Source organism: Phascolarctos cinereus, unplaced genomic scaffold (assembly GCF_003287225.1).
Source record: "Phascolarctos cinereus isolate Bilbo 61053 unplaced genomic scaffold, phaCin_HiC Scaffold_5;HRSCAF=322, whole genome shotgun sequence".
Taxonomy (NCBI): Eukaryota; Metazoa; Chordata; class Mammalia; order Diprotodontia; family Phascolarctidae; genus Phascolarctos; species Phascolarctos cinereus.
The window spans coordinates 34,493,095-34,521,028 of record NW_027555958.1 but is presented as its reverse complement, the minus strand read 5'-3'; the positions used below and the strand labels follow the sequence as shown (position 1 = coordinate 34,521,028).

The window sequence follows — 27,934 nt, the reverse complement described above, 5'->3', positions numbered from 1 at the left end:
TCTCTGAAGCCAGGATCAGGTGATGGTGTCTCTGCTTCAGCAGCCCTCTGAGATCCCACTGACCCCCCCGGAGAGCCTTGAGGGAGGGCATCGAGAAGACCTCATGCAGACCCGGAGGGCCACGGGTTCCCCACCCCCACAGAGTGTAAGTACCTGGTGGGCGTGGGGCCCTGGGCCACTCTCCCAACTTTGAGTGACTGTGGGAAGTGGGAAGAGCTCCAAATCTGGAGTCAGCCTGAGTTCAAATCCCACCTCTTGTTATCTGTGTGACCTTGGCCAAGTCCTTTCCCCTCTCTAGGCCTCAGAGACTTCCTGAGTAAAATAAAGGAAACTGAGGCCAAGCGATTTAAAGAATCTATAAGTCACTTGGCCTCAGTGTCCTCATCTGTAAAATAAGAGGCCTCAGGGGTCCCATCTATGATGACGATCAGTTATTCTGGGAGGATCAGAGGTGACCATCTGGGCAGCACTTAGCACAGCAAAAAACCTTATACAAATGTCAGTAATTATTATCACATAATTATAGATCCCAGAATGTCAGACCTGGAAGGGACCTTAGATATCATCTGATCTAAACCCTGCATTAGGGTTCAGAGATCCAGAGAGTGAGCGGCAGATTCAGGACTAGAGGGCAGTAGGTCTCCTGAATGCTAACCTCACATATGTTCACTGGACACTGCATCAAAGCTTCAGAAGAGCAGACATGGTGGGTCCCCTATCTGACTCAGAAGGTGCCCCACCTTTCCCTTCTTCTGTATCCTCGGTGGCTGTCCAGTGGTTCCACCCTAAAGCTGCCCCTTCCAGGCTGGCCTCCAGAGCCAGCAGGCTCCTTCCATCATTTCCTTCCTTTTCCAGGAGAACCCTGGCTTCAGTTGCCCACCCTATCCAGGTGATGTTCAGCCAGAGCCAGAGCCTTCAATCTCCTCCCACAGCCCCAGCCCTTCCTCCCCATGCCCCGAGCAGCTTCAGGGTCATTTTGCCACTGGACCAGGCCAGACAGCCTTCCGGCTCTCCCAGACAGAGAAGTACCAGGGCTTCGGTTATGAAGACGGGCCAGCAGCGGGAAGCCCCGGACGCTTTCTTAAAGGCAGCCGTGTCCCCTTCCACCCTTACAAGCGGCAATTCAACGAGGACGTTTTTCTCGAGGCCCATCCAGCCCTTGGCCTGGATGGCCACTCCTTCAAGAGCCCGGGGTGCATGGAGACTTTTGAGGATGTGGCCAGCGCTGGGGACACAGAGCCATTCGCCCCCAGCTTCTCAGCAGAGGCCACTGCCTGGTGCAATGGTCCCCACTACCCAAGCCAGGAGCACAGCCCACAAATGATGGTGAGTGAGAGGCCACCTGGGCCCTACCTCTTTCCTTTGTCCTCTGCCTCATCCCCAGGCAGCAGCCCAGCCAGAGGTCTTTGAAACCAAAGGACTCTGGGCTCCCTCTCCGATCCAGCACCCCACCACACCACCCAAGGCAAGTGTGAGCCAGGAAGGAAGCAGCTCTGCTTTAGACTTCAGCTGGGGCTCCCAGCAGAGCATCGAGGAGGAAGGGGCAAGAAGGGCAGGAATGTCATGGTCAGGTACAGGAAGGTGGGGGTTGGCAGGCTCGGGAAGCTGTCTGGCTTCCCAGCGCCTCCTGAGTCAGGTCTCTATGGTGCAGTTTCATTATTTTTTGTTTGAAGTGTCATGATTCTCCAGCATATCTGACACACCCATATGCAAATGTTGGTACAAAACCACATTCCACAAGCATGGAAGAAGTCATTTTTAGGTTATCCACACTGATTTGTTTTTACCATCTGATGGGTCACAATCAGCACTGTTGGAGGAAGCAACTACCTCAAGGAGTTCAGCAGTCCATGGATATATTGATGGGTATAGGTTCTAGCCAGAGAGGGGCTTTCAGGATCATATAATCTAGTCTCACAGAGGCAACAGAGGTCTCTGAGAAGTGAATTGATTTATCCAAGGTAGTAAATAGAGTTGGGATTCAAACACAGGTCATATAATGTCCTTATCTGGCAAATGAAGAAGTTGACTAGATGTTCTTTAATGTACCTTCTAGACCTCTAAGATCTAGAATCCCTCTAGATTCCCTCTAGCTTCCAGTCCAAGGCTCTTTCCATCCCATCGGCCAAAGCAATCATACAAGAGAATGTACAATTGGGAACTGATTTGAGCAGCCACTGTTGTCAGAAGGACCCCTTTGGCTTCCTGCTCAGGTTTCAGGTGTTTGCACAGACTTCCCTAGAAAGAGAACTCATGAGGTCAACTTGTCCATCTCCCTGTCTCCAGGCAGGATCTCTCCTGAGCAGTCCCAGACCACTGAAGCTATCCAGAGAAGTCTTCCTGGCTTCTAACCCATCCCACTCTTCTCTATCACGGATAAGAGCAAAAGCAAACTATATTCCTAGGCATTCACTCCTTGCCCACCCTTACTGAGTGACCTTGACCAAGGTCACCCACATAAGATCATGAGATCATAGTTCTAGGACTGGAAGGGACCTCAAAGAGCATCTAAGCCAGCCTCCTCATTTTTACAGTGGAGGAAACTGAGACCCAGGGAGATGAAGATACTTGCCCGAGGTCACACAAAGGCAGGATTCAAACCCAGGACTCTGACACCAAGTCCAGCTCCCTTTCCACTGCACCACACATCGCAAATACCACTTCCATCTCCGATAGTCTGTGATTCCATCTCTTATTAAGGCACCTCAGACAGCCTCATTTTGCAGATAAGGAACCCAAGGCCCAAGAAGTTTAAGCTTGGTTAAACTAGGTGGTGGCACAGTAGATAGACACAGTGGGCCTGGAGTCAGGGAGGCCTGACTGAGCTCAAATCTGTCCTCACACACTTACTGTGCAACCTTGGGCAAGTCATTTAACTCTTGTTTGCCTCACTTTCCCCATCTATAACATGGGGATAATAATAACACTTACCTCCCAGAGTTGCGGTGAGGATTAAATAAGATAAAATTTGCAAAGTGCTTAGCCCGGTGCCTGGCACATAGTAGGGGCTATAAAAATGCTAGCTCTTATTATTAAGTCACTCATTCAAGGACAGTGAGGTAATAAAGATCAGGGGCAGGATTTGAACCCATGATCCCTGATTCTAGAACCAGAGTTCTTTCCATCATCCTATGCTGCCTCTCTGTTTCATCTCATGATCATCACCCACATACATTTATTGACCTCCTACTACGTTCTCTAGGCTATAGGGTGAGCAAAGATGAGCAGGACATGGGTTCTGCCTTCAAGGTGCTGATAGGCAATAGTAATACTAATAATTGATTAATAATAAAGGTAGCAGGAGCTAAGGGCCAGAGGAGGGACTCAAGGGCTATACAGAGTGTTAGAGGGAGAAGCACTGAGTGCTGAGGAGAGCTTCATGGAGGAGGTGGCACTTCTGTCGGGTTTGAAGAGGACAAGCAAGGCAGACATCACAGAACAATTTGAACATGGCTGTTTCAGCTTTCCTGAGATGGTTCATGTGGTGGGGAAGTTCATGAGGGAGGAGGGAAAGGGGAGGAGAGCTAACGTTGGATTGACCCTTCTTCCTATTTAAGTGAGCTTGTCCTTTCCTATAATAACAATCATAGGAGAGGCAGTTTGGCCCAATCCATAGAAAGCCAGCCTCAGAGTCAAGAAGACCCAGGTTTGAATCCTACCCCTGACACCTACTGGCAGTGTGACCCTAGACAACTCACTTAAATTCTCGGCGTTCTAGGTATCCCTCTAGGACATTAAGTTGCTAAGAAAGTGCCAACCTGCTTTGGTAAAGGGAATTCCTTAGGCCAATTAAATCACACATTTAATTTCCTCCCTCCTTCCCACCAAAATGATAATTGTCATTTACGTAGTTCTTTAAAGTATGCAAAGCACTTTAGGTACACATACACCTTTTCTTATTTGAGCCTCAGTAACCCAGAGGTATGCCACAGAGTAGGTGCTATAGCTGGTATTATCTCCACATTATGGATGAAGAAACTAAGGCTCACAGAGTTTAAGTGACTTGTCCATTGTCACACAATGAATGTATCAGAATCAGGATCGGAACTCAGGTCCTCCAAGTCCTGCGTTCTTGACATTCCTAAGCAGCTCATAGCTTCCCTATTGGAATCCTGGAGACAGTACCTGCTCTAGCTCTCTAGACATTTGGATTTGGAGGTTTGGGTGTCCTGCGTCTCCCTGTGCTGGGAGCTGGTTTGGGGGCCTCCTGAATCCAATTCCCCTTTCGGTTCTAAGAGGCAGCAGTTGAGTGCTGGGCCTTTGTCCTTTGGCCCTTCCGCAGAGATGTTGTGGCCCTCACCAAGTCAGTGCATTTCAGGGCATCTGTAGCCATGAGTGTGACACTCTAGCCTCCCATCTAGGGTAGTGGGTAGGGTAATGAGCGTAGGGCTGTAGGGAAGACTTCATGATGTAATGGAAAGAGCCCAGGACTAGGAGTCACTCCATCTCCCATAGCTGTGTGACCATCCTCCCCTGGGCCTCCATGACTCCCTGCGTCAAATGAGGAAGTTATGCATGATAGCTCTGACATTCTTTGGTTCCACGACTCCCAAAGGCTTTCTCAGCTCCATCCTCCTCTTCCCTTATTTCTCTGCCAGCCAGAGGAAGAGAAGAATAGTGAGAGCAAGGGGTGAAAGAGAAGAGCCATGGGAGAAAGAAACTTGACTGAGTTTGGTTTGGGGTAAAGCACTGGTCCTTGGACATGGAAGCTTCTTTAGGTGCTCCTGGGGATGGAGATGGACTCATTATGCAGGATCATAGATTTTGAGTTAGAAGAGACTTTAGAAGCCATTGAGTCCAAACCATCATGTTTTACAGATGAGGAAACAAAGCCCAAGAAAGATTAAGGACTTGTCCAGAATCACCCAAATAATAAGTTAGCTGAGGCAGGATTTGAACCCAGGTTTTTCTCACTCCAACCTTAGTGCCCTAGTCACTAATTCATACTGTCTCCCAAGTATCTGTTCTATTTCTTCTTCCAGCATGGGTCAGAGGTCAAACTCAAACCACCCCCTATGGAGGGCCCACCTGGACTGTATTGTTACCAGCCCCAGCACATGTACTGCCCCTCACAGCCCTTCCACCAGGTAGGTATAAAGGGCAGGGGAGAGCAGAGGGGTCTCACTGGGGACTAGGAGACAATATGGAAACTTAATCTCAATGTATAGACTTGTCAGGAGTTTTTCCCTCCAGAGATGCTCCTGGGAGGGTGGGAGAGTTTTCCAGAATGCAATGGAGCACACGGCCTTGGGCATACTACAGGAAGAAGCTGGCCCTCTCGGCCCTTTCTTAGAGCAACAAAGGAAGCAGCTACAGATCAAACCCTCAGGTGCTCAAACTCACATGTGGCCCCCAAAGACAAGTAAAGCCCACTTGGCCATTTGGGACAGGGAATTTTAACCCCAGTCGGGGGGGATTTTCTGCTCTACTTATGAAACCCCAGTTAAGGGCTGGTGATCTCAGCCTCAAGGGAAGCCAAGCCAACAAGAACTAGGAACTGGGATATACATTCCAGAAGGGGAAAAGATAAAAATGGAGCAATCTGTGGAGAATGTTGGAGAAGGAGAAGGAGAAGGAGAAACAAGATGCAGGAGCAATTAAACATAGTAGCTTAATGCAAAGGAACCAACTACATTCCTTTTTAACAAAAACTGCTAGGAAAACTGGAAAGCAATCAGGCAGAAATTAGGTTCGGACCAACATCTCACACCATATACCACAATGAGCTACACGTTTATACCTGATCTAAACATAAAAGGTCATAGTGTAAACAAATCAGATGAAAAGAGAAGGGGTTACTTTCATAAATATGGACAGAAGAGTTCTTGACCAGATAAGGGATAGAGATGGTGATAAAAGGTACCTAAAATTAAGGGTCCAAGGACAGTAAAGATGAGAAGAGACGAGAGGAGAGTGTGGTGAAGTAAGTGAGGCCATACATTATGATAAAAAGAACACTATACACCAGTGTGGTCTCATCCTAAATATGCCATTTATTCACTGTGTGACCTTGAGCAAGTGACTTCTCTCTGGGTCTTATTTCTCCTTTGGAAAATGAGCAGGTTTGGTAAGATGATCTCCAGTGTTCTTTCCAACTCTGATATTATATGAGAGAAGCCCCTCTGGTCATCACCACCAGTGCAACCTGGGCCATGTTAATTAACTGCCTTGGCCCTTGGTTTCCTAGCCTGTAAAATGAAAGGATTGGATTAGATAGTCCCTATGACCCCTTCCAACTCCAAATCCGTGAAACCTAAACTCTCTTCCTTCATTGCTCCAGTCCCTTCTGATCCGTCCCCCTTTCCCAGATTTTCTCTTGGCCCATCCTCCCATCCCCCTGGTCTCAAGCTCCACCCCTGATGCCTGGGATGCCAAGTGATTACCCCACAATGGCATTGGCTGGATGTAGAAAAAGTTTTTTAAAAAAACCCACATCGGAGGAGCTCAAATGCTTCCCGGGAGTAGCCGGGCAAGACAGAGCAAGTGATGTACCCTGCACCCTTCTCCATCCACCTGCAGCCTGGCTCTAGTACAAGACTTGCCTGCAGAGCAGGTTTCATTCCCCAGCTCTCCAGCAGTATTTGCCCCATTTGCAGTGAAAGCAGCAGTGCCAGGCATAGACAGGTAGAACCCTCCCCAACCAAGAGAGAAACCTCAGACCAGAATGTACAAGCTGGAAAGAAAGCTTGGACAGCATCTGGTCTGATGGAGAAAGGAGGGCACAGGAGACAGACAGAGCTGCTAAACAGTGTTGAGGGGGGCAAGGGGAGATTGGGGTTTAGGGGAGCTTCAGGGACTAAGTCCCAAGTCCCTAACAAGGATTCAGCAATATCCAGGCACCATCCTAATTGGACCTCTGTCAAATGCCTCAGAAAGTCCAGTGCCTGCTTTGATTCCAACCTCTGAACCAGATGGCCCCTCCCTGGGCTTTATGGGGCCTGGGGTAGAGGGTGAATCAGCCCTAAGTTCCTTCCAGGTGACCTGAAAAGCTCGAGAGACAGGGAGCACCTTGGGGAGGTGAAGTCTCCCACCCCCCCCATAAAAGGCCCGTCCCTGACACTTCACAGCCCTCGCACGCTGCATAAAACCAGCCCCCTCCATCCCCACCCCATCCCTGCCACCACCTCCTGCCCTTCCAAGGAGCCACTGAAACTCATAAAAGGGCTAAGAAACTGATGAATGCCTGGGTCCTGCCATTGCTAATGGTGATGGCTGCATTTCAGGGGTTACTGTCCTCCCCCAAGGCCAGAGAGGTGTGGGCAAGGGCCCAGAGCACTCAGGAGCAGGGAACAGAATTGAGTGACTTACCCGATAGGGAAGACAGAAGTCCCCGAGGTGCTCCATGTCACCCACCAGTCCCAAGGTGAACCATGTCCTAGCTGTGTGCTTGTAGTCACCAAGGAACATGTGGGGCCAGATCAGCTGTAGGGAGAAGGGCACCGTGAAGGTCAGTCTCTATCCCAGAAGAGTGTTGGATTTGGGGTCAGAGACCCTAGGCTAAAATCCTACCTTATTTAGCCTTGGGGATAATCAACCCCCAAAATCTGAACCTCGCTTTCCTCATCTGTAGAATGAGAAGGTTGATTAGAAGAACTCTAAGATCTCTTCCGGCTTTAAAGCTATGGTCTCATTCACTCCCTGCAAAACTTAGCCATCTTGGGATTAGTGAAAGCAAATGGAGGCGGAGTGAATCAACTAACAGGGATATGAGGGACTTCCCACATATATGCCCCCCCCATTCTTGATCATAGGATCATAGATTCAGAGCTGGAAAGTCCCTCAGAAGTGCAATCTCCTAATTTTACAAATGGGGAAACTGAGGCACAGAGTGGTTAAATGACTTGCCTAGGGTCATATCACACAGATAATGTGTCTGAAGTGGGATTTGAACCCAGGTCTTCCTGACTTCAAGTCCAGCGCTCCATTTACTATGCCATCCTGCTTTTCTAATGTTGTTATCCTCTCTAAATTTCTGTTTCTGCCTGAATCTTCATTAGACATTAGGCTAAAGGACTTCTGGGGATGTGTCTCTATGTTAGGGAGGAATCAAAGGGAAGGGGCACTATCTTGATGAAGAGGCTTGAACTCACCACAAACCCTGCCATACTGACTTCCTTTCTGTCTACAGTACTCTCCTGGCAATGGCAATTATCCTATGACCTACCTCCCATCCCCACACTATGCTTACCAGAGGATTGCGCCTCAAGCCAGCGTGGAGTCTCAGCAGCCACTGTTCCCCAAGCCCATCTATTCGTACAGGTAACCACACTCTGATTCCTATCTGGCCCAGGCAAATCGCCTTCCCTTCCAATCCTCCTCTCCCCCAATTACTGCTTCTCTTCCCATTTCCCCACTCTCATTCAACCTCATCTGTACCCAACCCCTCAGAACTCAGGATGCTGTTAGGATGCAAGTCAGGTGGGCCAGAAAGAGCCCTAGAATGGGCATCAGGAGACCTGGAATGCATGAAGCATCAAAGCGTGAGGACCTGGTTTTGAATCCTGGTTTTGACACTTAACAGCTTGTGTGACTTCCAGCAATCCATTTCAACAATCTGAGCATCATTTTGCCCTGTCAGTAAACCTGGGGGCTAGATGGGCCTCTAAGACCACTTTCATTTCTGGATCTGGTGATTCTAGTGACCGTTCTGCTACAGACTTGCTCAGGAAGCCAGACAAGTCACTCCCCCTCAATGGTTTCCAATTTCCTACTCTGTAAAATCAGGGCTTGGAACTAGAAAAGGTACAGGATAGTGAAGTGTGGAATTTAGAATCAGATGACTTAGTCTAGGCTCTGCCACTTAGTACTTGTATGCCCTTAGCCAAATGACTGAACCTAGCCGGGTCATGGTCCTCATCCATAAAATGTTGGAGTTGGCCCAGATGACCCTTAGGCAAAATCTATGACTCTGAGCTCCCTTTCAACTCAAACACCATGTAAGAACCTATGATGGTTGTTCTACCCCAACCCCTCCTGCTACAACCTCCCACCCCTAGCGCTGGCTCCAGTACTCAGATGATATACAGCTGCCTAGACAATTTGGGGGAGGAATAGGGCCAGATTCCACTGAATCTCCGAGTTAGAAAAGACCTCAGAGCCCCAATGTCTAGTCCAACCTGCAGCTGACCAAGGGTCTCATCTACAACATTGACTGGGCCTTGTGGGCAGTAGTCCCCAAGGGTTATTGACTGTTCTTAATCCCCACACTATAGGCATTAACTGATGCTTCATCTTGTGGTTACAGGCTCTGGCTTTGGTGGCTGATGGGTAGGAACAATGAAGGAAGAGTACAGATTGGTTCTCTCTTTTTTTCCAATTTATTTATTTATTTGTTTGTTTGTTTGTTTATTTATTTATTTTTAGTGTTCACCATTCACTTCTGTAAGATTTTGAGTTTTAAATTTTCTTCTCCTCCCTCTCCTCCCCCCTCCCCAAGACGGAGTGCAATCTGATCTAGGCTCTACTTGTACATTCATATTAAGCATATTTTCCCATTAGTCATGATGTAAAGAAGAATTAGAACTGATGGGAGGAATCACAAGAATGAAGCAATAAAACAAAACAACAAAAGAAAAGGAAAGCAAATAGTCTGCTTCCATATGCATTCAGACTCCATAGTTCCTTCTCTGGATGTGGCTAGCATTTTCCATCATGAGTCTTTTGAAGTTGTCTTAAATCCTTGCAATGCTGAGAAGAGCCAAGTCTATCCAAATCAGTCATCATACAATGTGGCTGTTACTGTGTACAATGTTCTCCTCACTTCACTCAGCACCAGTCCATATAAGTCTTTCCAGGTTTTTCTAAAGTCTTCCTGCTCATCATTTCTTACAGCACAATAGTATTCCATTATATTCATTTACCACAACTGAACTTGTTCAGCCATTCCCCAATTGATGGGCATCACCTCAATTTCCAATTCTTGGCCACCACAGAAAGGCTGCTATAAATATTTTTGTACATGTGGGTCCTTTTCTCATTGTTATGATCTCTTTGGCACACAGACCAGATTGGTTCTCTTAACCACCATTACATTTCCGACACTTTCTTCCCTCCATCAGTCAACCCGAGCTCAGCTCTACCTTAATGTAGTGGGGAGGTGTGTAATGGAAAGAGGCCCAGGAGACTCAGGGTCTAATTCCAGTTTTGCCACTTAACCTTGACCTTGGGCAATTCACTCCTCTCTGAGCTTCAGTTTCTTCCTCTGCCAAGTGCAGATGATGGTAATAATAATATTTGCTCTACTTATCTCACAGGATAGTAAATGGTAAAGCGCTATATAAATGCAAGCTATTATTACTGCTTTTACTAATCACAGCCTAAGCCAGATGGAATTAGGAAGGTCAACTGATGCCCAAAGATCACGGAATGCTCTCTAAACTAAAAGTGGTTTTGGCATTATTTGGTGATCCATTTATGTCCTGGCACTCTGCCATTGATGCAGATGTTCAAAAGCTGGTCGATCATCTCCTAATAACTGCAAGGATCCTTTAGATTTCCAACTTCCAAAACAGTGTCCTCCTCCTTCATTTTTTAAAAAAACTGAGTTTTTAATTGATATCTTATATTTTTATGTTGTCCAAATTTCCCCCTATATCCTTCTTTCTCCTTCCTCTCAGAGAACCATCCCTTTTAATAAATAATTTTCTCCTTTCATTTTATCTTCATGAGGGAGTAGATGTCAGGGGATATTTCTCCCTATTCTCCAGATGAGATAGGTGAAGCCTAGAGAGGTTGTGATTTACCATGGAAGCCACAGAACTGGGATAGATTTCCAAGACTCCAGTTGCCCAGGTGGGGAACCTGTGTGGCCTTCTAGGTCCTTGGGTGTGGCCTTAGTCTAATTTTACAGAACAAATCCTTTTATTAAGGGGATTTGTTCCCTGAAGTTTGGATTCAGTCAAAGGGCCACACTCAAGGATCTAGAGGGCCACATGTGACCTTGAGGTCGCAGGTTCCCCACCCTGGCTCCAGTGCATTCAAGCAAGCCTAACGTGCTGCATTGAAACTTAATTCGGTTCTCTTTATTGGACAAATATTAATTGAGCGCCTGCAATCCTGGCTCCCCACACTGCTAGTGCCTTTCTCTGAGATGACCTCCCATCTACCCTGCATATATCTTGCATGTTCATAGTCATTTGTATATTATATCCCCTTTTAGAATGTGCGCTCCTTGGGGGCAAGGACCATGTCTTTGCCATTCTTTCTATCCCCAGTATTTAGCACAGTGCCTAACACATAGTAAGTGCTTAATAAATGCTTGTGGACTAACTTGTTAAAACAAGCACGGGGGGGCGGGGGGGAAAGAGAGGTAAAGATGAAACAGCCCCTGCCTTCAAGAGGTTTATATTCTACGAGCATGTTTGCCACCGAGTACGGCTCTAGAAGGGTTAGGGGCATGGACTTACAGAAGTCTCTCTCTCTCTTCCTTCAGCATCCTCATCTTCATGGCCCTGAAGAACAGCAAGACAGGCAGCCTACCAGTCAGTGAGATCTACAATTTTATGACCGAACACTTCCCTTATTTCAAGGTAAGCCCAACCATGCTCTTGCTTGGCTTTGACATTCCCCAAGCCTAGACCTCCCTGAGCTCACTCTCTAAGAGCAGTTTATTGCCATGAACCAGGAGGTAGAAAGCCAGTGCCCTGCCTCTGTTATCCAACCTAGGAACTGAGATAGCAAGGAAGCATGTTTTCTTCCATTTCCATCCTCTTCCTCCTCATCCCTTGGATAATGGTCAAATTCCTGATGTCATTGAAGGGGTCTCCGTCAGGTCTTGTTCCAAAGAGAGGTAAGATAGCTCCAGGTCTCCCCAGATGGGGAAATGGGGAGAACAGAGAGGGCAAGACACTCAGACTGGATATCTAGGTTAGAACTCCTTCTTCTTTAAGGAAAGGGATGAGAGGCCCCGAGAAAGGAAGGACTTTTCCCACAGCTCTCAACCTTCACCCTCCCCACACCAGGCAACTTGGTAGGGAGAGTCATTAACAGCGTAAGGAATTTGGTTGGGAGACAGTTGTGAAAGATTCCATGGGATGCCAGGTTAGTAGCACCAATCTCCTTTTCTGGAAAGAGATAAGGATCTCTTGTGGGTGGCAGGGGTGCAGTCCTGCCTAGAGGCAGGGCCATGGACTTAATGTTCTGTAGAGGCCCTTCCAAACCCAGGAATCATGACTACCCTACCAGCCACCTAGAGAACTAGGCTTCCAATGTTAGCAGAGGGGCTTGGGGGGGAGGGGGGGACAACCAAACAGGTTTTGTCCTGATGGGACGGACAAGATTCTCTCTCGATGGGGAAGAACAGATATGAAGCTTGCCCAGAATCACACCACAAGTTAGGAAACGAAACTGGATTAGAATTTAGGGCCATGAGCTGCTTTGATGGGAAAGCCTCCCTTGCCACTAGCCCAAATCCACAGCATCTCCTTACCTTCTAGCCACATGTCTCTCTGTCCCAGGTACTCAATAGTTTCTCCCTGAGATGACGAGTATTCTCATCCCCATCCCCTGTGTGATGGCTGGGGACTCAGGCTTCTGAGCTGCTCTCTATCACCCAGCCTGGGAGAAGGCTAACAGGCCAAGTTCTTCTCTCCAGGGTCCTTCTCTCTCTACCCCCCCCCACATTGACCTGCCCCTCAGCAAGGAACCAGGGAGCTGTCCATGAGCCAAGGATCAGAAATGCCCTTCCCACCTCCCAGACCCTAAGTCCTTGACTCACAGAGCTCCTGTCTGGGACAAAGCCCCCCTCCTCACACTCCCTCTGCTCTGTCTTGTTCCACGAGGGAGAAATTCCTTTTTTTAGGGAGCCAACCACAGCACTCTGCCAGGAGTGCTTACTTAGGCCTTAGCCCTCTTAGGCACAGATTACTCTTGATTTTTTCTTTGATCAAGGGGAAAGTGTAGCATGGATAATCAGAACTCATAGATAAAAATAATAATAATACTAATAATAATAATAGCACCTTTCCATCTGCCATGGTGGAGTTTCTACCTTCCCAGTGTTTTTAAGTGAAGGTTCAAGTTGTTATTCAAGTTCATGTTTCAGTCATGTCCAACTCTTTGTGACCCCATTCGGGGGGTTTTTGGTAAAGATACTGGACTGGTTTGCCATTACCTTCTCCAGCTCAGTCAATTAAGCACCTGTAAGCTGGTGGTGGGAAGGGGGCAGAGATCTGGCCTGAAAATTAAAAAAAAAAAACCAAGGGGAGCTAGGTGGTGCAGTGGATAGAGCTCTGGCCTTGGAGTCAGGAGGATCTGAGTTCAAATCTGGTCTCAGACATTTGACACTTACTAGTCTGTGACCCTGGGCAAGTCACTTAACCCCATTGCCTCACCCAAAAAAAAAATCTAAGAACCACAGATAATTCCTAGAGTTTTTTGAAAAACCTATAGAGACTGGTGAGACCCTTTGGGAGAGTCCTGTCAAGATGATACCAGAGGATTCCCAGCGTGTCTCAGGAGCTACCCAGTGCATATCATCATCTTCAAAACAAAAGGCATTCTACATCCACCCCCTCCTTGGGGGACCAAGGCACTCCCTCCCCCGTATACCTCAGTGGTATGGTAGATAGACAGCTGGCCTCAAAGCCAGGAAGCCTCCATTCTGACTCAAACTTAGTGTTGTGTGACCCTGGGCAAATAAATCACTTAATATCCCAGCGCTCCAGGGAACTCTCTAAAAAAAATGATCAAGTGAAGAGGAGGTGCTGACTTGCATTGGTAGAGGGAGTTTCCCCACTTGGGAGTTCCCTGTACTGAGGAAATCACAAACCCCATCCCTATCCCTTTCTTCTCTCAAGGCCCATTTGAGGGGCAGGGTTGAAGGAGGAAGTGGGCATCTGACTGTGGCCCAGCACCTCTCTGCATCCTTCTCAGTCTTTCCAAAGGACCTGCTCCCTAGAGGCAGTCTCCAAGTTGGATCCTCAAGGAGCCAGACCATTGAGAGAGGGGGACAAAATGCCCCCTCCCAAGGCCACCCCACGTTCATCGGCCTCCCCCAGGAAGCCCCGAGCTCCCCGCCCTGACACCCATCCCACCTCCTCCTGCTCCTCCCTCCTTCCTCCAGCCCTCCCCTCCCAGCCCATCTTCTTGGCTTAATTATTTTTACTAGGAGACATGTAATCCCTGTTTTATAGGGTTGGAAATAGAAGAGGTTGGACAGCTTTTTTTTTTATCCCAGTTGTTGTTCTTAGCCAGTTACATCACTCTCTGCTACGTTTACCTTTGACTTAAGGGAGAAAACATCTTTCAGGCTGGGGATGGGGAAATCAGAGGACTCTGGCTCCAGAGCTAGAAGAGACCCCAGAGACCATCTAGTCTGTCCCGCTCAGTGTACAAAGGAGGAAACTGAGGCCCATTCAGAGGCCATCTAGACACACTCTTATTTTACAAATGAGATAAATGAGGTCCAAGGGACTTGTCCAAGGTCATACAGGTAATAAGCCTCAGAGGCTAGGGCTGAAGCCAATTCCTCCCACTCCAGAGCCAACACTTGTCCCCACACTGTCTCCCCAGTCCAGATAGGCAAAGGGAAAGCAAGATGGCTGATGGAAGGTGGGGACAGAGCAAGGATGCTCCGGTCAATTACCAAGGGGTAACCCGGTCAAGGAAGATATGTTGGGTGACTGTCCCATCAGTCCAAGAAGCCAACCATTGCCCTCAACATCAGTCCTGCTGCTTCCTCTCATGCTAGGTGGGGTAGAGGGCAAACCTAGCATGATGAGTTCGCCAAAGGACTTTGTGTTCATTCTGAAGGCCTGAAGACAGGGGTGAAAGGAGGCGAGGCATGGCTGGCTGAGGGAAGAAAGCCCTCCTCATTCCTGGCTGAAATGGTATGAGACAACATGGTGCCATGGAAGAGAGAGTTAGAAGGGGGAGGGCGGTGTACATGGAGAATCAAAGTACCTGGGTCTGAGTCCTGGCTCTTCTAATTACTGAGCTTGGGTGACCAAGTCACTCCCCTCCCTCTGGACTCAATTTTCCTAGCTATAAAATGAGCAAGCAGATGACCTCTGAAGTTCCTTCTACCTTTTAAGATCCCATGATTTTACGATATATAACATGATATGGTTGGTCTATTTCATGGACTCTTTACCTTTTCCTATTTCATTGACCCCTTGGGCAGTCTAGTGAAGCTTATGGACTCCCTTTCCAGAAGAATTTTTTTAAAATTCATAATTAAATAAGTTTCACCTAGAGCTTAGCGAAAATAAAGATGCAATCTTTTTTCCCATCCAAGTACATGGACCCCCCCTGAAATCTATTTCTGAACCTCTTGTGGGTCCAAGGGCCCCAGGTTTAGAACTTCTCACTCTCAAAAGTGTCTTTGGTGGTCTTTCTCTACACAGTCCAGCCTCTCCATTCCACAGAAAGGGCTCCAGATGAAGTCAACCCAAAAGCTACCTGGAACCCCTCCGTTAACCCCAAGTCCACCCTTACCCCCCAAATTTTTGGTAGACTGTGGTTCCCTACAACTGGGATTTTTTTGGATGCAATGGGATGGGTTAGAGGGGTGGAGGAAAGGGGCTAAGGAATACGGTGGAGTGGTGAGATAAGCTAGAGAGCTGTTAGGTTGGGGAGGGGATACACACAAGGTAGAGGTTGGGGGGGGGGAAGAACAGCCAGGGGGAATTCTGCTCTTTACCTCGTGGTTGTTTTCCAGATATTCGTCCTCTCCCTAGAGGGAGGGGAGGGGTAGCAAGGGGAGAAAGTGAATCGGGGATGCCCTGAGCCCAAGATGACAGAGTATATGTCTCTCTGCATGACAAGGACTCATAAAGGCCACTCGATATAATTGTTGGATCCAACCATCCCTTCTCCAAACAGGAAGTGCCAGGGCCCCCAGCAAAGGGACTGGGGGTGGACAGCATCCCCCGAGTCACCAGTTTATGGGATTGTAAAAGGGCGAAGTACCTATTAACACACTAACCACCTTCCGCATGGCTAATTGATGATTCTGCTAGGGGATATCACATTGGGGGCTGAGAATAAGTACCTAGGAGGTGAGGCAGCTTCCTAACAACCTCTTTTCCTTTCCTTGAGGACCTCTGAATATCCTCTCAGGCAGACCCTGCCTCTGGATGTAGGTTCACTGACCAGTTCTCAGCCCCTTTCCTAAACCTCTCCCCCCCACCAAAAAAAGGGGGGGGATTACAGAGCCTTCTCAAGGCCTTCAGGGCCTTCTGGAGATCGTTTGGGCTTTCCCTCTGCCTCTGAACAGCTCAGCCCTCCAAGGACTTAGCCAGAACTCACATCTTAGCCCTGCAGCTGGCTTAGGAACCTGGAAAGGCCAAACCCGCCTCAACACCCCCGCCCCAAGTGGCCCAGGAAAGCTGCCCAAAGTGCCTCTGCCAACCTGTAACATGTAGCAAAGAAGGCTGCTGGCCTGGTTCACTCTTGCTTTGATTGGGAATGATTAAGCCCTCATGTTCTCCCCTGGAGCAAGGAGGGAGTGGTGATTCCTCATTAAGCAGAAACTACTGCTTAAAAGCAGAGAGGGTGAGGACAAAGTGGGGGCGGGAGCCAGGCCCGAGGAGCCCTGGGGGAGGTGGAAGGCAGCCTGAACCAAGGGGAGAGCTCTAAGTCACTCTCTCCAAGACTGCCCTTTGGGGACCCTCCCAAGGCAGCCCCTTCCTCCGAGTGCTGGAGCAAAGAAAGGGAAACAGAGGCCAGGGAGCCCTGGGCCTTCCCCTTCCCCAACACACACACCCACCTCTCCCTCTCCCCATACTGAGTCAGCCTAATGGTTTTTACAGGCCCCCGTGTGCCCAATTATGATTCTGGTGACATGACAAGACATAATGGGTGTTTATTCTGCTAGCAGGGGCACCCCCAGCCTGCTTGTTTGCCTCAGTTTTGGGGAGGGGACATACACACATACACACACACACACACACACACACACACACTCACAGTGGCTCAGAGATACTCCTAGAAGCTGGGGGAGGGCGCAAAAACATATTCACACAAACTCATATAGCATGCTTCATTGGAAAGGAAAAAAAAACCCACTGTGTTTGGATTCAGACATCCTGGGTTCAAATCCCATTCTGCCACTTAATAACTGCATGAGTCTGAACAAGTCACTTGACCTCTGTGGGCCTCAGTTTCCTCATCTGTAAAATAAGAGATTGATGACCTCTGGTACCCCACCCCTCACCCCTCTGGGAGCCACCCAGGGCTCCAGCTACGGTCCCTTGTCTCTTGCTCATAGATGCCCAGGAAGTTCAGTGTTAGGCTGAGGCGGGGGAGTAGACTCCCCGTGTTGACTTCTCTGGGGTGCCTCAAGTCCCCAGAAGGCCAGGAAGCCTGGCTCTTGACATGGGAGAGAGCTCAGAGATGTCTTATCAGTCCCTTCCACTTGGCTCTAACAGACGGCCCCAGATGGCTGGAAGAATTCTGTCCGCCACAACCTGTCCCTCAACAAATGTTTTGAGAAGGTAGAAAACAAATCAGGCAGCTCCTCTCGAAAGGGCTGCCTGTGGGCCCTCAATCCAGCCAAGATCGATAAGATGCAGGAAGAGCTGCAGAAGTGGAAGAGGAAAGACCCCATCGCTGTTCGGAAGAGCATGGCCAAGCCGGGTGAGTGGGGCACACTGGCAGAAGGAGAGAAGATGGCTACAAGGGACTGAGCGGTGGGGATGGGGGCTGAGTGATGAAAATAGAGGCTGAGTGGTGGGGATGGAGGCTGAGTGATGATAATGGAGGCTGAGTAGTGGGGATGGAGGCTAAGTGATGAAAATGGAGGCTAAGTGATAAAAATGGAGCCAAATGTTAGGAATGGAGAATTTAAGTGATGAAAATGGAGGCTGAATGTTGGGAATGGAGAGTCTGAGTGATGAAAATGGAAGCTGAATGATGGGAACGGAGAATCTAAGTGATGCAAATGCAGGCTAAGTGGTGGCGATAGAGGCTGAGTGACAGGGATGGAAGCTGACTGATGAAAATGGAGGTTAAATGATGGGGATAGAGAGTCTAAGTGACGAAAATGAAGGCTGAGTGATGGGAATGGAAGCTAAGGGACAAAGATGAGGGGTAATTAATGGGAGTGGGGTTGAGTGATAGAGGCCTGATGATGGGGATGAGGGGGCTAAGAGATGCAAATAGAAGAAAAATAATGGGAATGGGGGTCACATGATGGGAATGAGAGTTGAGCACTAGGTGTGGGAGCTATGGAATGAGAGGTAGGAGAGAGTGAAGGAAATGGAGGCTAAGAAATGAGGATGAGAGGTGCTGAGTGAAGGAAATAATAGGAGCTAAGAGATGAGGACAAGGTGGGGGAAACTGAGTGATGAGCTGTTAGCTACATTCCAGGAACAAGAGTTCAAGGCTAGACAAGGGGGCTAAATGCCAAATATGGGGCTTGGGAATGGCTAAGTTAGGGCTTAATAGGTTTCTCTCTTTGTGTTGGCCCTTCCAGAAGAACTGGACACACTCATCGGTGACAAGAGTGAGAAACTTCGATCTCCTCTAATGCCCTGCCCACCCCAGGGGCTGACCAGCTCAGGTCCTGCCAGATCAATGGCACTGTGTGACCCAGCCAACTCCACTGCTGTCCCCCAACCTCTCCACTCACTGCACCCAGCACCAGGCCCCATCCACGCCAAGAACTCCATGACAGGCCTGCTTGGAGGACACCCACCCTCCTGCTACCCACAGAGCTACCCCCACCTCTCACCAGCCTTGGCCCAGCCAGGGGTCCCACAAACCCTATTCCCACCTTCAGATGGGCATGGTGAGCTTCGGGCCCAGTCAGGCACCCCTCAGGACTCTCCCTTGCCTGCCCACACTCCACCCAGCCATGGCATGAAGATGTTATCAGAACCCTCCCCAGCCAGAACAATGCAGGACACCCTCATGCCAGAGGGAGACCTCAGCACTGATATTGACACCATCAATCCCTCCTTCACCGACTTTGACTTCCAGGGTAAGCACCACCCCTTCCCCAACAGAATCACAACTGGGTAGCCGAGGGTCAGGAGAGAAGGAGAAGGTTCAGGGATCTCCAAATGACTTTTTTTTTCAAAGGTTCTCTGGGTAATATGGAAATATGCAAATCACAACCATTTAACAAACATTTAAAAAATACCTACTATGTGCAGGGTATGTACTCAAATTGGAGGAAATACCAAGATATATACTTAAGAAGTTTACAATCTAGTTGGGGGGAGGGGCAGCTAGGTGGTGCCATAGTGCACAGAGCACTGGATGGGGAATCAGGAACACTTCTCTCCCTGAGTTCAAATCCAAGCTCAGATACTTACTAGCTGTGTGGCCCTGGGCAAGTCACTTCATCCTGTTTGCCTCAGTTTCCTCATCTGTAAAATGAGCTGGAGAAGGAAATGGCAAACCACTCCAGTATCTTTGCCAAGAAAACTCCAAATGGGGTCACAGAGTGTTGGACACAACTGAACAATAAACAACAAGGGGGGGGGCAGGATACATGCCCACAAATAACCAAGATACTGTTGTGGTGCCTGAAAGAAAAACACCAAGACAGTCACTAGTCAAAAGATTGTTTTACTTGCAATGCAAGTGAAATGCCCAGAGAGTCATATCTTTGACTACAAAGAAACTTAACTAATTTTTTTTCCCCTACGGAACATCTTTCATACAGAAAACAGCAAAATCAGAGGATATAATCTCCATCTATTCTGATCTGCTGCTATTTTGTTACAACAAGGCACAGTTTTACTAACAGGATACAGAAGAGTGCATGGAAGTCAACATAGTATCATTGTTAAGAAACATCAGAGATACATAGGAGTAAAAACATTCTCATCATTAAGAAACTTCTTCATTCATAAGATACATTGTTGTCATTTAGTCATTTCCAGCTGTTCCTGATTCCATTTGGAGTTTTCTTATCAAAGATACTGGAACGGTTTGCCATTTCCTTCTCCAGCTCCTTTTACAGATGAGGAAACTGAAGCAAACAGGGTTAAATGACTTGCCCATCATCACACAGCTAGTAAGTGTGTGAGGCCAGATTTTTTTTTTTTGCAATCAGGGTTAAGTGACTTGCCAAAGTCACATAGCTAGTAAATAACTGAGGAGTGATTTGAACTCAGGTCCTCCTGCCTCCAGGACCAATGATCTATCTACTGGGCCACCTCGCTACCCCCTACATTCACATCTGAACTCAGGTCTTCCTGATCGCACACCTGGAGCTCTCTATCCACTGTGTCACCTAGCTACCCTTCATAATATGTAAATGGTCCTTATGTATTTACATCTATATATGTGTGTATACATATACTTAAAAATATATCATTATATCTTTAAGTATATATATGGTCCAGACAATTAAAGCAGGATATAGCTGATATGTAATACAGGCAATTAATTATGTATAGTTAAAAAACAAACCAGGTCCAGGGTCCAGGGAGTTTTCCCACAGATAAGCATTGTTCTGTATTTTGTTTTCCCAGCAATCCTGTGATTGCTTAATACCCAGATGGCATCACCCAGGTTGAAAGTTAGCCAAACTCTATTTGTAAAAGAGAACAGGGTAAGATAAGAGAGGTCCCAAGAAAGTGCCTTGTCAGAACCCAAGGAGCAAAGATCATTTCTGCTGGGCATCTAAGGGAAGGTTTCCCCAGAAGAGGGTCATTAGAGCTGAATTTTGAAGGATTAGCACAAATTCAACAGGAGTACATGGGGCAGAGGAGAGTACATTTTATCTGTGGCCTTCTGGGGCTAGAAGGGTGGGGCCTTGCACATCCGCTGACAGTGTACATAATATCTTACACCCATAGGCCCCTACTTTTGCAAAGATAGGAGAGATGGCCACATTTTTAAAAGATTTGATTCAGGAATCACATCCGCCAATTCTTTCAGTATTGTGTAAGGCAGTTTGCCCAAAGCCAGTGACTAAAACTGAGTGGGGGAGGCTAAAGCTGTCTCCTTGTTTATCTTGGTTTTGAAAGCCCTATGAACCACTTTTATTCTCTCTCTCCCGGTCTGATGAGACTGCTCTTGGTAGGAAAAAAATCAGTTAATTCTTCCTTTTCTCCATGGCCCCTTATCATCGTCATCATCATGATCCCACCCACCACAAGCAGGATTGAGACATGAGACAGTGGATCAGACACGGGACTTGGCATCAGGAATACCTGGGTTCACATTCTAACTCAGGCACTTAATAGCTGTGTGACCTTGGGCAAGTGATTTAACTCCTCTGGGCCCCATTTCCTTATCTGTAAAATTAGAGGATTAGACTGAATGGTATCAAAGGTCCCTTCCAGCCCCTGATCTATAATCCTGTTCCTCCATGGATCAACCCACAGACATTTAGTAAGTGACTATTGCATGCTAGGCTCTATGCTAAATAAAATTATAGGTTTAAAGACTAGATTCTGAGAAGGGGTCTACAGGCTTCACCAGGCTGCCAAAGGCATCCATGAGATTCAGAAAAGGTTTAGAATCCCTCCTCAATACACAGTAGTGGTCAGTACAGAGGAAAGAGGGAATGTGGTCACTCAGAGCTGTTTAAGAAGACAACCCCTACCCCCAGGAATCTCTCCTTCTAGGGTGGGAAGGCCCAGTTCAGGTCATCAGTCAGTTAACAAGCATTTATGGCATATGGCAGATACTATGCAAAGTGCTGGGGATACATAGAACCAAAAAAAAATCATATATATATATACACACACACACACACACACACACACACAGAGAGAGAGAGAGAGAGAGTCCCTGCCCTCAAGGAACTTATAATCTAATGGAGGAGGCAAGAAGCAAACTGCTATCTAAGAACAAAGTATCTACAGGGTAAGTGGGAGGTAACCTCACAGTGAAGGCACCAGCAGTGGTCAGGCCCCCAAAGGCTTCTTATGGAAAGTGAGATTTGGGGCAGCTAGGTGGTACAGTGGTTAGAGCACCGGCCCTGGATTCAGGAGGACCTGAGTTCAAATCCAGCCTCAGACACATGACACTTACCAGCTGTGTGACCCTGGGTAAGTCACTTAACCCCATGGCCTAGCCAAAAAAAAAAAAAAGAAAAGAAAGTGAGATTCCAGCTGAGTGTCAAAGCTTCTGAAAGATCTCCCTCTCAAGAGGAGACAGTCCCTATGCTCAGGGACCTCCCTGTATGATAAGATTCTGTCACTATCCTCGGGCAGCCCAGGAGGAACCCAAGATTCCTGTACTCCTGGAAACTGGAATTGCAATGGAGAGGACTTGAACTCACATCCCAACTTTGCCCCTTTAAACAAATCTCTCTAGACTTCAGTTCCCCCCTTCCCCTGCTCCCATCCCCCCAGGCTTTCAGTTTATCCATAAAATGAAGGAGCTTTCTTCCTGTTTTGATGACCCTATGATCTTCCCATTAAAATAGGAAATAGTGAGGAGCGACAGTCTTAGCCTTCAAGAAGCTTCTCTCATAATGGAGGGGCCAGAACACATAGCTAGGACTCCCCCAAAAGCTCCCAGACAGGATGAAGGACAGAATGGCTGAGCAATGGCTGAGCAGGGCTTACCTTCATCAGCTTTCTCTGCAGTGTAAATGAGCTAATGTCCAGTAAGTTCTGCCCTCTTGGGGAGTTAATTCCCACACTGACTGAATTCATATGGCATTTCTATGGGTCTCCTTAGAGCCCACAGGGTCATGGGGGAATGTCAGAAACTTGCTTAGGAGCTAAGGGGTGAGTGGGCTGGGATTTGTAATTCACTCTGGTTAGTTTGCAAAGAGAGGCAGCTTGACTTAGCAGAGACATCAAACTCAAGTAGAAAAGAGGGCCGCTGAACCACACATAAGGATCCCTGTCAGTGCACATTAACTTAGAAAAGCACATATTAACATCATCTATGTTCTATTGCATTTGTATTTATTTTGTTCCGTCTTTTCCAATTACACTTTAGTCTGATTCTCACTGTCCTCAGAGGGTCCAAAAGACCAAGTGCTTGACACCTCTGATGCAGTGGCTAGAGGCTGGATTTGGAAGAAAAGCTGGGGTTCAATTCTGACTCTGATACCAATTTTATGACCTTGGTCAAGTTGCTGAGCCTCAGTTTCCTTAGCAGTAAAATGGGGATAATAATACCTGTGTCGAGGCATTTTCACACATCAGAGAGAGAGGGCCTTTTGTGGCATCAGAAAGTCTTGGATCTAGGGGCAGCTAGGTGGTGCAGTGGATGGAGCACCGGGCCTGAAGTCAGGAGGACCTGAGTTCAAATTCAGCCTCAGACCAAACACTTGACATTTACTAGCTGCATGACCTTGGGCAAGTCACTTAACCTCAATTGCCCCCCCAAAAAGAAAAGAAAGACTTGGATCTGAGGCTTGCTTCTGGCTTACCTATGTGACCCTGGGCAAGTCACTTACTTTTTAGTGTGCTGTAATTCTCCAACATTTTAATTTATAGCCCAGTTGGTCATTTGCATTGCTGAAGGGAGTTTTCACACCTGGAATTCTCTATCCCTGAAAATCACAGATCTGAACACTCTTCCTCCCAAAAAAAGAATGAACAAAAGGGGTGACCCACAAGGCAGTCGTGACTCCAAGCCAGTTGGACAGATTCTTGGCAAACAGAACAAAGCAGAAACCCCTCTGCAGCCCTTAACCAACATTTATATAGGACTTTCAGCCCTATGCAAAGCACTGTGCACACATTTGGTACTCATGATAGCCCTGGGATGATAACCCATGATACTATTATCCCCATTTTCCAGATGAGTAAGCTTCAGAAAGGCTGTAGTCACATAGCTAATGAGGGTTAGATTCAGAGAGCACATTTGGGCATAGGGGTATGAAGGGCAGATAAAGGCAAGAGCCTAGTGAGGATCTTTCTCCATCCCCATTTTTTTGGGACCTGACCTGTGATTTCATGGGTATAGGGAGCCCAGAGTGAAGAATTCCCTTTATCAACCTGCTCTGCAGTTTATCGTTTTGTTATTTCTCCTTCCAGGAAGCCTCTGGGAGGAATTGAAGGATGATGGCCTAGCCCTAGACCCCCTGGTGCTGGTCACATCATCCCCAGTGCCATCCCACTGCTTGCCATCCCACTGCCTGGCAGGGTCCGGAGGCAGTACCAGCGAGCTGGGCCTGCAGAGCAATGGCACCCCCAGTGGACTGAGTGACCTGCACCTCACCACTTTCTACTCAGCCTTAATGGACCTGGACCCAGTGGCCCCACCATACCTGAACTCCAGCTCCAAGCCCATGGGACTTGTGTGAGCCTCGGAGGCAGCAGGCAGCGGCCACTCCTGCAGATTGCGGCAATCCCCCAGGGGCCATGTCTCTGTCTGGGGAGAACCAATGACCAACGGATCGATCGATCACCTTTCCCCCTATGAAGGAAGGAAAAAAGGTTCCTCCCTCCTCTCAAAAAAAAAAGGGGGGGGGAACCCTAAAAGAAATCAACATGACTTTGCCAACTTGTTTTTTAGGAGAAAGGCCAGGGAAACTGCGGGGCTTTCCCTGCCTTCTCTGGCCCTGCTAGGCTCGCCCCCGTCCCTAGCCCCCTAACATTTCTGCAGCCTCTGGCTTAGGGTCTTCAGAGCACCCCCTTTTCTTCCAGTTATTTCATCTCTCAGGGCCCCTGGAAACTTTCTAAGACTCTCGAGTTAAAAATCAGGTGCCATCTGCACTGGGGGAGAGGGGGTTACGTCTTCACTGAATTCCCTGTATGGTCAAAAGCACACACACACGTACTTGTGTGTACACACACATTTATGTGCATGTATATATGAATGCACACATGTCCGTGTATGTCCCAACATTCAATGGATCCATGCTCTCATTCATACAGGTGATCTGTCCACCAGTGAAGATTTAACAAAACCACACCAAAAAATGTTGTAGCTAACATTGTGAACACACGTACATGTCATATTGTGTCTATGACAATGTGACATGTGCTTGTGCACCTATCATACACATGCCTTGTAGACATCATGTATACCTCATACAGGATATTTATGCATGTGCACATAACATTTGCAAGTATATGTATATACAGACATATCTGTATACTTCAATATTCAATGGACCTGCAATTTCATCAATGTAGGTACTTTAGAGGTCCACCAGCGAAGATTATAACAAAGCCTTCTTCAAAGAGATAAGGCATACAACATATGTGGGTCATGTGTGCACATTGCACCATGTACCACATGTCAGATATGTTGTGTGGTGATGTGTGCATGTGTGCATTTTTATTCCATATAAAGGTATACATCAATCAACAGACATTTATTCGGTGCCTACTGTGCCAGGCACTGTGCCAAATTCTGGTATATATGATATTTACAAAGCATATTATAATATATACACATACAAATATGTACGTATGTATGTAGTGGCAGACTTTGACTTGGCATGTGGGTCACATATACATGTGTAAACGTGTGTATGTATATATGTGTGGTGTGAAGAGAGATAGGAGAGAAGAGGAGAGAGAGAGAGAGAGAGAGAGAGAGAGAGAGAGAGAGAGAGAGAGAGAGAGAGGTATATATACCACATACTAAGGCAAAGCTACCAACAGGAATCTGCTTTTGATTCCCATGTTCAGTGGCATAAAAACATGGGAATTCCCCTGCCCCCTCCCTGCCCTACCCCCAATCCCCTCTCTTGGCAACATTCTATATTTATTTACCAGGTTTCATCCTGACAGGACAAGGAAGAGGTGGCAGTGCCAGGGTAGGGTCCTTCCCTTCTTGGGCAGTCCTGGGTAGGAGAAGACCCCTCGAAGCCAGCACAGCATCCAGGTCCTGGTATTCCTGCAGGAAGGGACAGCATAACCATTGTCTGCTCAGCCCCAAACCAGATTCCTTAGGGAAGGGAATTAAAAGGCAGGTGAGCTCAGAAATATGGACACCACTGGAAACTTGAAAATGTCCTAAGGGCTTTGGGGATTCTTGGAGGAGGAAACCAAAGTCAGCCAGGTCTCCCTTGTTCTCTTGAAAGGAAGCTCCACAGCTTAGAAATTCATCTAACTTCTTCCCACTCTTGGAGTGGGCTCTCCTCCTGGGGCCAATGTGGGGCAGCTGTGGGTTGGCCTCCTCTCCTCTTTTCTATTGAGAAGATGGAGCCCCTTGGCTCCAATTCAAAGCTGCCCTATTGGTCTAGGGCCCCAGAATGCTGCAAGGCCTGCTCAGCCCAGAAAGGGGTACTGGAGGAACCCCACTTTGTGGTCAATGTCTGGCACCTGGATCCCTGCCCAATTGGGTCCCACAGTACGGAGCCTTCAGAGGCGTTCGTCCTCAGCCCCGGGCACTCTGCTGCTGCCACCCCTTGGTCACCCACAGGACGGACACTTGGGCTGGGGCTGGGTCCATGGGGAGCCAGCCAGAGCTCAGCCTCAGGCTCCAGATGGAGCTGGCCTGCTCCAGGGCCCCTCAGTTCACTGCCAGCCTGTAACATGTACTGTAGAAATAAAGTAAACTTCTCTCTTCTTGCCTCCTGGTCCCTTCATTTCGGATCTCTCTTCCCTGGGCAGACAGCCAGGACCCAGCTGACAGAGGAGGCCCAAATGACTCTAGAAAAAACCTGTCCCTTCACACCAGACCCCCCAGCCTCCAAAGGGTAGGCTTCCATAATAGAGGAAGGCCTGTCAAGTCAGCCAACAAGCACTCAGCACTTAGTATGTGCCGAGCATTGTGCTAATTACCCTTGGGATACAAATAAAATCAAGCAAGACAAGGCCTGCCCTCCAGAATTTCCCATTCATAGGGCAGCTAGGTGGCGCAGTGGTTAGAGCACAGACCCTGAAGTCAGGAGGACCTGAGTTCAAATTTGGCCTCAGACCAAACACTTGACACTTACTGGTTGTGTGACCCTGGGCAAGTCACTTAACCCCAATTGCCTTTAAAAAAAAAAGAAGAAGAAGAAGCTTCCATTCTAATGGAGGAGATAACATGCAAATAACTATGTACATAAGGCACTAGCTTGAGAAGAATCCATCACTGTGAGAACAGGCTTCATGTCTTCCCACCAGCTTTCCAAAGGCCATTTTCTTTTTTTTTTATATATATGCTTTTGAGTTGAAAATTTTTTCTCCCTTTTTCTCCCCCCCCCACCCTCCCCAAGACGGCACACAATCTGACATAGGCTTTACATTTACATACCCATTAAACATATTTTCACATTAGTGAAGCTGTAAGTAAAAATTAAAACCAATAGGAGGAACCATCAGAAAGATGAAACAAAAGTCAACTTAAGGTAAAAATAAGTGAGAGCGATTCTACTTCCATAGTTCCTTCTCTGGATGTGGACAGCATTTTCCATCCCGAGGCCTCTGGAGATGTCCCAGATCCCCGCAATGCTGAGAAGGGTTCAGTTTAACATCCTCAGTCATTGCATAACGTGGCTGCTATTGTGTACAAAGTCCTCTGGGCTGTGCTCACTTCGCTCAGCATCAGACCATACAAGTCTTCCCAGGTTTCTCTGAAGTCAGCCTGTTCATCATTTCTTACAGAACAATAGTATTCCATTACATTCATATACCACAACTTGCTCAGCCATTCCCCAATGGATGGGCATCCTCTCAATTTCCAGTTCTTTGCCACCACAAAAAGAGCTGCTATGAATATTTTTGTACATGTGGGTCCTTTTCCCATTTGTTTGATCTCTTTGGGATATAGCCCTAGAAGTGCTATTGCTGGATCAAAGGGTATGCACATTTTTGTAGCCCTTTAGGCATAGTTCCAAATTGTTCTCCAAAATGGTTGGATCATTTCACAACTCCACCAACGATGTATTAGCGTTCCAATTTTCCCACATCCTCTCCAACATTTATCATTTTCCTGTTTTGTCATGTTGGCCAATCTGATAGGTGTGATGTGGTACCTCAGAGTTGTTTTGATTTGCATTTCTCTAATCAATAATGATTTAGAGCATTTTCCAAAGGCCATTTTCAATAGCGGCCATTCCAGTGGTAAGATGGTAATCACTCATCCACTTGGGCAGCCCCTTGAGGGGAGGGAAAGCAGGGGTCGA

The 27,934-nt window shown here is 47.6% G+C and overlaps 1 protein-coding gene and 1 long non-coding RNA gene across 2 annotated transcripts; one reads left to right on the top strand and one right to left on the bottom strand.

Moving 5' to 3' along the window:
- Nucleotides 1-24,327, top strand: FOXN1 (forkhead box N1). Its single transcript, XM_020963171.2, has 8 exons — nucleotides 1-145; nucleotides 856-1,326; nucleotides 4,983-5,087; nucleotides 8,129-8,259; nucleotides 11,432-11,528; nucleotides 17,370-17,577; nucleotides 18,416-18,922; nucleotides 23,904-24,327. Exons 1-8 carry the CDS (start codon nucleotides 23-25, stop codon nucleotides 24,170-24,172), a joined length of 1,911 nt encoding a protein of 636 aa, XP_020818830.1. The 5' UTR covers nucleotides 1-22; the 3' UTR covers nucleotides 24,173-24,327.
- Nucleotides 5,974-7,706, bottom strand: LOC144457485 (uncharacterized). Its single transcript, XR_013486822.1, has 2 exons — nucleotides 7,309-7,706; nucleotides 5,974-6,188 (listed from the first exon to the last, which is right to left on the bottom strand). It is a non-coding gene; the product is annotated as an uncharacterized LOC144457485 (long non-coding RNA).
- Nucleotides 24,328-27,934: the final 3,607 nt, after the last annotated feature.